General features: G+C 40.2%; 1 protein-coding gene across 1 annotated transcript in view; it reads left to right on the top strand.

Annotated features, from left to right (window-relative positions):
• haao (3-hydroxyanthranilate 3,4-dioxygenase) overlaps positions 1-7,583 on the top strand; it is a 57,355-nt gene extending 49,772 nt beyond the window's left edge. Inside the window, exon 12 of the mRNA XM_079855534.1 lies at positions 7,218-7,583. Coding sequence (XP_079711660.1) covers positions 7,218-7,293 — 76 coding nt within the window. The 3' untranslated portion in view covers positions 7,294-7,583. The remainder of the gene's footprint in view (positions 1-7,217) is intronic.
• Positions 7,584-12,114: the final 4,531 nt, after the last annotated feature.

The raw sequence follows: 12,114 nt of genomic DNA, 5'->3' as shown, positions 1-12,114 counted from the left end.
CAGCGAATGAACAACGAATCGAGAAGGCTGAAGCCGCTACAGAGGACATGTTGGACAAGGCCGAGAGGGCTCTGGTTAAAGCAACAAAGCGGCTCACATACCTGGAGGAAAAGACCGAGGACCTGGAAAACCATGGGAGGAGGAAAAATGTCCGGCTGTTTGGGCTTAAGGAGGGAGCTGAGGGTAAGCGTCCTCTTTTGGACTTTATAACCGATATGCTACCCCAGTGGCTGGGCAGCGAACCCGACAGAGTATTCATACTGGAAAGAGCCCACCGTACCCTGGCCTCAGCAGTTCCCAACCAGAACCGAGCCGTCCTCCTTCGCTTTCTCAACTATCAGGATAAAGAATTCGTCCTACACTCTACAAGACAATGGGACATTACACACGATGGATCAAAACTCGCATTCGTCGCAAAACCTCATGCTCTACCTATGTTATATATTTTTTTTTTATTAGTTTGTTAGTCATATTGTTTTTCCTATTACTTTTACTCTATCATGGTCACAAGAAACCAATGTAGCAGGCATGTCTAGTACACTTAATGTAATAACGTTTAATGTCAGAGGCCTTGGCCACCCAATAAAGCGGAAGAGAGTTCTTACATTCTTAAAAAAAGAAAAAGTAGACATAGCTTTCCTTCAGGAAACTCATTTGTCCAATGAGGAGCACAAAAAACTCAAGAGAGATTGGGTCAGGCAAGCTTATTTCTCTAGCTTTACTAGCAATAAAAGGGGAACAGCAATACTTATTCATAAAAAATTACCTTTCATACTTAAGGAGCAATATAGCGACTATGATGGCAGACACATACTAATTAGGGGGATGCTATATGGACAAGAACTGACATTACTAAACGTATTTGCACCAAACGAAGATAACCCTAAATTCATGATGGATACGATCACCCTATTTAATCAATATATTACAGACTTTTGAATAGTTGCCGGAGATTTTAATTGTCATATGGATAGTAACTTAGACAAATCCTCAACCACACTGTCTAACCCCAGTGTTTCTAAGACTCTGAGGTTAGCCTCGGCTGATGTAGGCCTGGTCGATGTTTGGAGAGAACTTAATCCTACAAGGAAAGACTAAACTTTCTATTCGGCTAGACACAAATCATACTCCCGATTAGATTTTTTTTTTTTTTACCACAGGATCATCTCTCATCCATAGTTTCATGTGATATAGGGCCCATTCTTATATCAGACCACTCACCAGTCTACCTGCGGTTATCCCTCCCCAGCAGAAAAATCAAACCAAACAATGGAGATTTAATGCCTCCCTCCTCACAGACTTTGAGTCTTGTAATAATATTAGAAAATGGTTAGAGCAGTACAGACAGGATAATGCGTTCTCCCCCGTTACTCCGGCAGTGATGTGGGATGCAGCTAAAGCTGTATTTAGGGGCCAGTTGATCTCTTACGCATCTGCAAAAAAAAAAAAAACTATTATTAAACAAACAGAACAACTTAAGAAAGAGTTAATCAATTTGGAACAATGCCATAAACGCTCTCCTACAGAGGAAAACTTGAGAAAACTAAATGCAGCAAGAACTAATCTTAATCTCATTCAAACAGAACATATAAAAAAAAATTATATTCTTTACCAAACAGCAATATCATGAATATGGTAACAAGCCAAGTAGACTTTTAGCCTATCAACTAAAAAAAGAACGTGCAGAAAGCATAATAAAGTGTACATGTAATGCGGCAGGCCAGTTGAAATATGATACACAATCAATTAAGTCCTCATTTCTTGATTGTTATACACAGCTTTACGCGTCAGAAAATCCCTCCGCAACAGATATCCACAGATTTTTGGAAAAAGTATCCCTACCCTCTATCTCAGAGGATGAGAAGGAGCAGTTGAGTGCTCCATTCACCCAGAGGAGGTGCTACAAGCAATCAAGTCAATGCCCTTCGGAAAAACTCCAGGTTTGGACGGATATTCTGTAGAATTCTATAAGGCTTTCTGGGTGCAAATCGAGCCACTTTTCATGCCCATGGTTACTGATTTTTTTGAAAATGGCGTTCTTCCTGACACTATGAAGACAGCAATAATATCTTTAATACACAAGAAGGACAAGGATGCTGCTGAATGCGCATCATTTCACCCAATTTCATTACTTCCAGTTGACTTTAAGATATTATCAAAATTAACTGCACGCAGACTGGAAGACCTGTTGCCCCAGATTATTAATCCTGATCAGTCCGGTTTTGTGAAGGCACGCTATGCATCTGACAATATCCGGAGACTATTAAATATAATTGACCACTCGGCCCTACACAACAGAACAGCCCTACTACTTTCGCTTGACGCAGAAAAAGCATTTGATAGGGTCGAGTGGTCATATTTGTTTGCCATTCTGAAGAAATTTAATCTTGGTGAAAAATGTATTGGGTGGGTCAGAATTATGTATAGCAACCCACAAGCCCAAATATGTATAAATGGTACCCTCACTGAAAAATTCGATTTGTTTAGAGGCTGCCGGCAGGGGTGCCCTCTATCTCCATTTTTATTTAACTTTGTAATTGAACCACTCGCATAAGCCATACGGGCTAATGAAGAGATTGCTGGTATCAATATCGGGAAAACACAGAACAAAATTTCATTATATGCGGATGACATAATCCTATACTTAACCAGCCCCGAGCGATCAATCCCAGCAGTATTAGACCTTATCACTAAATTTGGAACAATATCAGGCTATAAAATCAATTTGACAAAATCCAATGCATTATTAATTAACGTGTCAGTTTCTAATAGACTCACCTTGCAATCTCACCTTTCACCTGGGCCCAAAGCAGCTTCAAATATCTTGGGGTGAATGTGGCTCTAAAACTCAAGGATCTTTACCTCATAAATTATGTTCCATTGCTTAAAAAGATTAAGGAGGAATTAGAACATTGGAAAATGCTCCCCATCTCATTTCTCGGACGGATTAATGTAATTAAAATGAATGTTTTGCCCCGTTTTAGCTACTTATTTCAGTCACTGCCCTGTTACTTGGATAAAACATTCTTTAAATCTATAAACAAAATGTTAACCTCTTTCATCTGGAAAAAATCCTTACCAAGAATAGAACATTTTTAAAACTTTAACAAAATCTAGAGAGAAAGGGGGACTGGCATTACCAGACTTACAGATGTACTATTGGGCCGCCCAGACAAAGGGCCTGATTAGCTGGGTGCAAAGACGTAATAATGCACACTGGATAGACATTGAAGAAGAACTTTGTACTCCTATTTCTACAACCTTGCTACCATTCATTAACAACATATAGTAAATGCAATACATCAAATAACAAAAACATATGTAGTTTACAACACTCTTCGGGCTTGGCAAGATATAAATAAGTTCTGCGGGAATTTTGGCAAAATCTCCAGGCTTTCCCCCTTATCCTTAAACCCAGATCTGCCACAATCTATTGGTGGTTCCTTGTTCAAGTGGAGAGGAAATGGTGTACATCAATTCCAACAATTGTTTGACGGGGATACACTCAAGTCCTTTGCTGTTTTAATGTCAGAATATGAAATTCCGAAACAGGACTTTTATAAATACTTACAAATTCGCCATCTAATAAACACCCTAAAAGGGGAAAAACGCCTGTCTTTTGGGGCTAACAAATCTTGAGGAGATTTTGGTAAAATCAACATCATTAAAAGGAAAAATCTCTGAAATTTATAGTGCTTTGTTGGACCATTACAGCTTTTCCTTGACCTCACTTAGGAACATATGGCAGAAGGATATGGGGCGTGCTTTTGGTGAAGATCAGTGGGACACGATATGTCAGAATGTTTTTCCCTCACTGTCCTGTAATAAAATAATCAAACAAAATTATAAATTCATGCACAGGATGTACCCTACTTAAGGAAGTACCGCTTAAGTAAAATGTTCCCTAACTCATCCCCCAGATGTCATCGTTGTAAAACGTGTAAAGGGTCAATTATGCATGTTTTTTGGGAATGCAGGAAATTAAAACATTTCTGGAAGGCGGTACATGATCTAACTGTTAAGATTATGAAAACCCCACTGGACATTACACCAACACGGTACCTCTTTGGTACGGAATTGGACAAGACACTGGACACCACATGCAGGAAAAGGATTATCATAATGTCCTATATAGCAAAGAAATGCATCTTGCTCAATTGGAATCAACAAAGACCCCCATCATTTAATCTGTTTAAACAAATCCTAAATGAAACTTTAAGACTGGAACAACACACATACGCCCTAAAAAATAAGGGAGATGTCTTCCGAAGGATATGGAAACCGCTTATGGACCTCTGACACTGCCATGTCATAACAGGGTTAGGCATGTTTACATAACATTCACAAAGGATGAACCGTGATCTGTGACCATGGACTGACTTGATTTAATTTGCTGTAATTTTCATTTTTATTATTATTATTATTATTTTTCTTTCTCTTTTCTGTCTGTTATGTTGATAAAATGTTAAAAAGCAAAAAAAAAAAAAAAAAAAAAGGCAGTTTGCTTCTGTGTACGGGTCTACAATGCATGGCATAAAATGTGGTTAATAGTGGATAATTGACGTGCTTCCGTGTCAAAGTGTCTGTTATCAGCGGATTATGTTCATGTGTGCCCAGACATTTGAGAAATCCCAACCAGCTGATGTTTTACGGCCATGTCCGGAATAAAGAGTAGGCCTATGTATGGTAAACCTATAGTTAGGGTGAAATTAAAGGACATAAACCGTGATATAATATTTTGGCCATATTGCCCATCTCTAAGTCATTTATTATAGTGGAAAAAAAAAATACAAATATACATAAATAAGGAAATACAAGTATAAATACTAATTTATTTTAGTTTTTTTTTTTTTAGTTTTTTTTTTTTTTACATTTCATTGTACATTTATTTATTTATAGTTATTTATTATTATGTCAACTTTGGAATTCCATATTACTCAACATCTTTATCCAACAGCAGTATCACTCTTGTGATTGGACTAACATGAGTTGCTCAGAATACCTTCTTGGTTACATACGACAGTGACACATTTTTAGGGGCGTCGAGGAAAATAGTGATTCTCCCGATTTCAAATCCTGGTTCTCTTCTGAATAGAAGGGTAGAAAATGGATTCCATTACTGGAGAGTTAGTTTTGAGTTCTGAAACTTGCAGTAAGTTCCCTTTCGAGGGAACTCGCATTGCTTCGATGACGCTTTGGGAACACCTCCACGCGATTGCGTCTGAAGCACGTATGTCAACTAGTCCGATGGCGAGAGGGAACGTCGTGGGCGAGCAGTTTCAGAGACTGTTGGGTCTGATGGCAGCTGCGTCAAACGTGATTCCTTTTGGCTAAATGAGACACATGCAGTAGTGGCTCAGGACCAAAGGGTTTTCCCCGAGGGGGAATCCACTTCGTATGATCAAGATCACGCGGCGTGTCTCCACGCCTTGGTTACATGGAGGAAACCTTGGTTCCTGTCCCAGGGTCCTGTGTTAGGAGTTCATTATCAAGTCACTCTCACGACAGACGCCTCTCTCACAGGCTTGGGAGCGGTAATGGAAGGCTGCATAGCTCAGGGTTTATGGAGGAGTCATCATCTTTAGAGGCACATAAACTGCCTGGAGATGATGACTGTCTTCGTGGCATTGGGGCACTTCCTCCCAAACCTAAGAGACCATTATGTGGAGGTCCGTTCAGACAACACGTCGGTGGTCTCTTATATAAATCACCAGAGGGTCTGCGTTCACATCCACTATGCAAACTGGCCCACCGGATCCTCCTGTGGTCCCTAGAGAAGATTCTCTCCCTGAGAGCAGTATACATACCGGGGTACCAAAACATTGGACCAAACATCCTGTCGAGACAGGGGCTGAGGTTGGTTTAGTGCTTGAGTTTCTACAAGATCGCTTTTCGGCAGGGCTATCCCCTTCTACCTTAAAGGTTTATGTGGCTGCCATAGCGGCTTACCATGGCCCTGTGGATAAGGCATCTTTTGGGAGGAACCCTCTAATAACTTGTTTCCTTCGTGGTACTTTGAGGCTGAGGTCTGCAATTCGAACCAGGGTTCCTGCTTGGGACCTGGCTGACCTTTGAGCCCCTTGAAACTGTTTCAGAAAAGTTTCTGATGTAAAAAGCAGTCTTCCTTCTAGCTATTTCTTTTCTTAAAATGAGTAGGATATCTTCAGGACTTATCGGTATTCGCCACACGCCCTGAGTTCGCATTGCGGCCTATCGTTTTGCAAGTTCTGCCCTCCTCCTTTCAGAGATCAGGACCAGGAAAAGCTGAACCTCCTCTGTCTAGGAAGAGTGCTGGATACATATGTCCACAGAGCTTCCCTGTGGAGGATATCGGATCAGCTGTTTGTCTGTTTTGGATCCCCTAAGAAAAGTATTCCTGCTTTTAAGGAGACAGTCAGCACGTGGATAGTCGAGGCTATCTCTTACTTGCGTGGTTTCTGGTCAGCCTTCACCTTTGGCTGTCAGAGCTCATTCAACCAGGAGTATGGCGGCCTCCAAGGCCTTAATTTCGTGTGTATCCTTTCAAGAGGTTTGTGATGCGGTGTGTTGGTCTTCCCCGATCACATTCGTGAGGTTTTATAGCCTGGACCTGGACACTGCCCGAGGTACTCAGGTCCTTATGTCTTAGTTGTGCCACAGTTTCACACAGACAGGCACTTGTAAGTACGGCGTTTGGGTATTATCATTCCCAAAGCGTCATCGACGCAGCGTGAGTTCCCTTGATAGGGAACGTCTCAGGTTACGACTGTAACCCTAATTCCCTGAGAAGGGAATGAGATGCTACGTCGCCCTGCCATGCTTCCTTCATCCCTGTGATCGACTTGCTTCGGCTAATGGAAGCTAACGCCAGTCATTCCGGATGTGCTTTTATTCTTTCCTGGTTGTGAGATCACCCACCTGTGACGCCACTGGACATTCATACTTCAGACGCAATAATTTGGAGGCGTGCCCAAAGCATCATCGACACAGCGTATCATTCCCTTCTCAGGGAACTAGGGTCACAGTCGTAACCTGAGACATTTTTATTCTAGCGTATCCTCTTACAGTATGTGTAAATATCAAGATTCTCCATTTCATGACCCCTTTAAGTGAAAGAATTGTTTGCAAGGGATGGGAAATTTCAGTGAAAAGAAACCAAATCAACAAGTATTTATGTCAGTGTGAATGATAACAACTGTTTGGTTAACACCACTGTGTTTGTGTGTGGGCTTCTTTAGGTATCAGTGGAAACGGTCACAGGATTGTGTTGCTTTGTATGTTGCCCAAGACCCAGACAGGAAGAGACCTTTCTGAGAGACATAAAGAAGTTAGATCACTTGTTTAGGACAAAATGTATGACCTTTAAAACTTCATATTCTTTCCAATGTACAGCTTTTATTGTAAACACTTATGTAACCACCACAGTATCATATTCACAATCAGTCATCATATTCAGACATTAGACAAATAAACATACATTCCTTGTATTAAGCCATAAATAATAATAAAAATCTTAAGAAACATCTCTCAAATCTTCTAATCAATTTAAACACTCTATACGTGCAAAGGTGCAAGTCGATAATAAACTCTCAAAAAGTTTCTTGAATATAATTTTTGTAATTAAGTCTCCATCATAATCCGTATTATTCTTTCATTTCATTTAATTTTCATTTTCCAACACCTATGGACCTAAAAATACCAACTGCGTAATATTTCCTATTCTATCAATCCAATATTAATTTCACACAACGGATTATAATTAATTATGAACATATAGATTGGCTAGATCAGCTTTCGGAATACCTTTTAACAGAATTAACTTCAAATCGACTGATCTGTTGTCCACCGAACCGACAGTACAATCTTCTTTTCAACTCTCAAAAAAGATTATTTAACGATAATCTTTGGTTCTGAGCAAGGATGCACGTGTGTGTTTAGATCATCGGTGCGTCGTTCGTGAACTCGAAGCGTTCTTTGGGTTTTTCCGGAGGGCGTTTGCAGGAAAATTTGAACGAGGTAAACTCAAGAGTCAGTTTTGCCCAAAAATCAGGAAGATGCTGTCTCATCCGAAGGAAAAGAAAATGAGCCAGCAGGGAAGAAATGAGCAGGGAAGAAATAAATTAGGGAAGATGAGCTATTGACGTCGTCCTTTAAGGATATATCAGTCCACACCTATTTTGGGTGAAATGACCAATAGTAGTTAGTAACTTTTAGCGGAAGAAGAGTTTTTGTCTGCTTTTGACATCCTAATTTGCATGTTTTATGATGGTGTCAGAATTGGACATTTTTACTCCCAAAGGATGGTAAAAATAGTATAACATATTTTATCGTAATATACTATACATGGTTTGAGCTGTACGAGAGGAATATTTCGATACCAAGGAAGATATGGCTGGAAGATATTAAAGTAGAGATACATTCTTACACTTGAATATCAGCACTTAAGAGTTTATATATGGTGGGGGACATACATACACAGGGATATATCCATTATATACATTTACATATACATTCTGGGATGACTTAATTATGAGTTAAATGGAAAGAATGTATATTGGGTGCGTTTCTCCAATGTCCATGCCACATGGCCTTTTGTGCTTGCCGTGGGAAGGAAGTTGAGTTGATTAAGATATTTTTGAACCTCACGAAGTAGCTTCGAGGTGTCTCTGTTTAGCATCTGCAAAACAACTAAAGTGACAATGGGGGCAATTTCGATCCAGACTCATCGGCACTAGGCCTGTGACATACATGAAGAAGTCCAAAAGGTTAAAAGCTTCTGAAGCTTAGAGCTGGGTCGGTCATCGTGATTCAGTCCAGACGCTACAACTGCGGTAACAGAAATCTTAATGGCATGTTGGTAGGCCTACCTGACAACAATGTGCTGCTATTCAGAACAGTGTTTCATAAAGCATAAAAGCAAAGGTAGGTAAGGTTAGGTAATGTGAGGTTTAAGTTAGCTAAACAGCTAGCCAACACACTTGTCCACATTGTGGTAGAAATGGTGGATAATACTGCATCATGTAAGATGCAGTTCAATGGCCTCAAGCCAGAAAAACAGGGCTGTATAAGTAAAATACAGCATAACAAACCAAGTGAAAAAAGGGAAGCTGTTGACCTGACAGTTTTATGTCAATGGTTGTGTGAGGCTGTTTATTTGTTACCTAAGGTAACAATGCTGATGTATTAGAGCTGGTTTCATTCCAAAGACAGAATTTTTGTATTGAGCCAACCATTCTTACCTATATTGGACTTTATTATACATATAATTTGTATACATGCATATTATTATTTGCAATTTCCTGACATTCAAATTGAGATTTATCTTTGCATTTTTATGGAGTGCAATAGAGTTCTCAAAACAGTGTCTTTTTTTAAAAAGTCTTCATTCCCGTTAACCGTTGCCAGTGCGCCCGGGCACTGAAGCGTTTTTTTTTTTTTTTTTTTTTAGTTCAAAGTTACTATCAGATTTAATGTTATACCATGACATATATCATTAAAAAGATATAAGACTCAAGTTTCAGTATTTGACCACTATTGTATTCTGAGAAACTCATAGTGACAGTTATGTCTTAATTTGTGTCAGGAGTTATGAAATGAAAAATTGAGTCGATACCTTTATTATGAATTATGCGCGTCAGCCGCTCCCAATCATAAAAAAACTCAGTGCGGTCGTCATGACAGCGATTCACAAAACAACGTCCCTCATATCAGGGCTTTAGCTCAAAGATGTGGAGATTTGGAGAAATATTGATAGATTCTCAAAGATTTACATCATATTTCTATAGACAGGAATAATATTTATTGAATTTATACCCAAATGCGTCGATGTAATCTTTATGAGCGTTTGGTACTCTGATTTACTGTGTTTTCAATTCATACCAATAGCCTGAGGGCGCTATATGCACAGTAATAGTCCATAGCAGTTCCGCATCACAATCCGTACAATGGCGCTTCCGTAACATGAATCTGTACAGTGACCAGAGCCCGTCTACGGAGAGCCTTGGCACTCCCTATTAAGTCCTATTATACCGAATTTTGGTTGTAGTTCCACCAGAGCTCCACTGGGGGCGCTCGCAGGCGAGTGCAGAATGAATGGGAGTCTATGAGGCTAGACGGCTAAATTTGTCTGTTTCACCCGATTGCCGTTGAGAAATCTCAGATTTTATTGTAAGTTTTGCAAGTTCAACATGGGTTATAGGACGAAAGTTGAATGAACGAGTACTTATGTCCTTTCGATTTCTTACAGGTTGAGTTGTTGTTGCCCATAACACGCTAGCATTCTGCTAATGAATGCTGATTGGTCAGTGAAGGACTGATTACGACCAGAGATACCGCTTGATGGCATCGTAGCATCCGAAGCGGGACCAGAAACAAACAAAACAAAAACTCTTCTAGCACATGTGTTTACCTGTGTCAGCTGTGTTGTCGATGCCTCGAGAGAAAAGAAAGTGCAGAGCTGAAAGCACCAGTGACTGAAGGATTGCCGTAAAGCAGTATCTCTGGTCGTACGATGTGTATGACATCATTGACACTTTAAAAGACTTTTTAAAGCAAATAAGTGACTCTAAAAAGTGACTCTCCTTTCGAATACAACATTCAAATTACTAGACAAAAAATTATATCCTGAGAAAAGTGGATTTTGATGGGTATAACGCCATAGATCTCCATTCATTCTGCACTCGCCTGCGAGCGCCCCCGCATGGACAGAGACGTGTTACTGCAGCCAGTCCAGAAACCGGAAGTAACCAGAGAGTGCCAATTCTCTTCATATTAGACATTCTCTGACAGTGAAGGAAACAAATGTCAATGAATCATTTGAATCAAATGTACAATGAATCACTTCCAGGTCAAATCAAGTTATATATACCTTTGGAAACTGTGTTTTGTCCTCTTTAATCTTCTTCACGCATTGTCGAAGTCCACGCCCTTTGAAAACGACATTTGTCCGGTAAGTACAATGACACCCGAGTGGCATTTTAAAATGGCGGTGGACGGGGATCTCGCGTTGACTCCGGCGAAGGAGGGAAGAGAGTCCGCGAATGAAATGAATGAAGTTTGGTCATGTGGTCTATAGTATTGAAGTTAAATGTAATGGTTATTGGTGTTGAACATTTTTAACCTAAAATGTGTGTTATATGGTTAATAAAACCCCATTTTAAACGGCGGTTTAAAAACTATGTTCACGAGGTCTTGGAAACGACCTGCGGTGACTGAACGTGCCATTTTTCGTAATGAACAATATTTTGCAGATCAGCGATATAAGGTCTTTAAAGTCAACCAAAGAGTCAAATGTGAAGTAAATTGTGTCATAATGAAATCTAACTACTATAAGACACCCTGCACGATGAGGCAGGGTGTCCATAAATGAAGTAAGTAGCTAGCTACTGCTAGCAGCTTAAGCAGAAGAAACTGCACTTTGGCGCGCACTTTGACGTGCGCTAGAAACAGCTTTTGAACACTTGAATGAACAGCGCTAGCAGCTAAACGCTTTTTACTAGCCTCCCCCCGCCCCCTACAATAATGTAAGTCCCCCAGGACAAATGTAAACATTTTGCTTCAACCCAGTGATCTCAAAGAACTAGCTAATGAATACATGAATGAACAGTGTTATACCCATTTTATTAAGTTTATATACATAGCTGCTAGTTATAATGTAAGCCACCCAGGACAAATGTAAACATTTTGCTTCAACCCAGTGATCTCAAAGAACTAATCGACTGCTGGCGGTAGATCCTTTTCATATTTAGCACCAAAACTCTGGAACAGTCTTCCTACCATTGTCCGGGAAGCAGACACACTCTGTCAGTTCAAAGCCAGATTAAAGACACATCTCTTTGACCTAGCATTCACATAATACATTATAGACTTCTATAATTTAATGTTAGGCTGCATAGATTAGGTCAGCCGGAACCGGGAACACTTCCCATAAATCCTGATGTACTCGTTACATCATGAGAAGAATGGCATCTACGCTAATTTTAGTGTCTGTGTTTATCCCAAGGTTTTCCTGCAGCCTGCCGGATCCGGGCCGTATCCAGATCTGACGAAGGACCTTCGCCTGGACCCGATGACAACGCAGTGCTGAAGTGCCAACTAGTCTCTCCCTATGGAGGATCCCTCTACCGCCCAGATAAG

The sequence above is a fragment of the Squalius cephalus genome (assembly GCF_949319135.1).
Source record: "Squalius cephalus genome assembly, chromosome: 21".
Classification (NCBI taxonomy): Eukaryota; Metazoa; Chordata; class Actinopteri; order Cypriniformes; family Leuciscidae; genus Squalius; species Squalius cephalus.
This window is presented reverse-complemented; position numbering and strand designations above follow the sequence as displayed.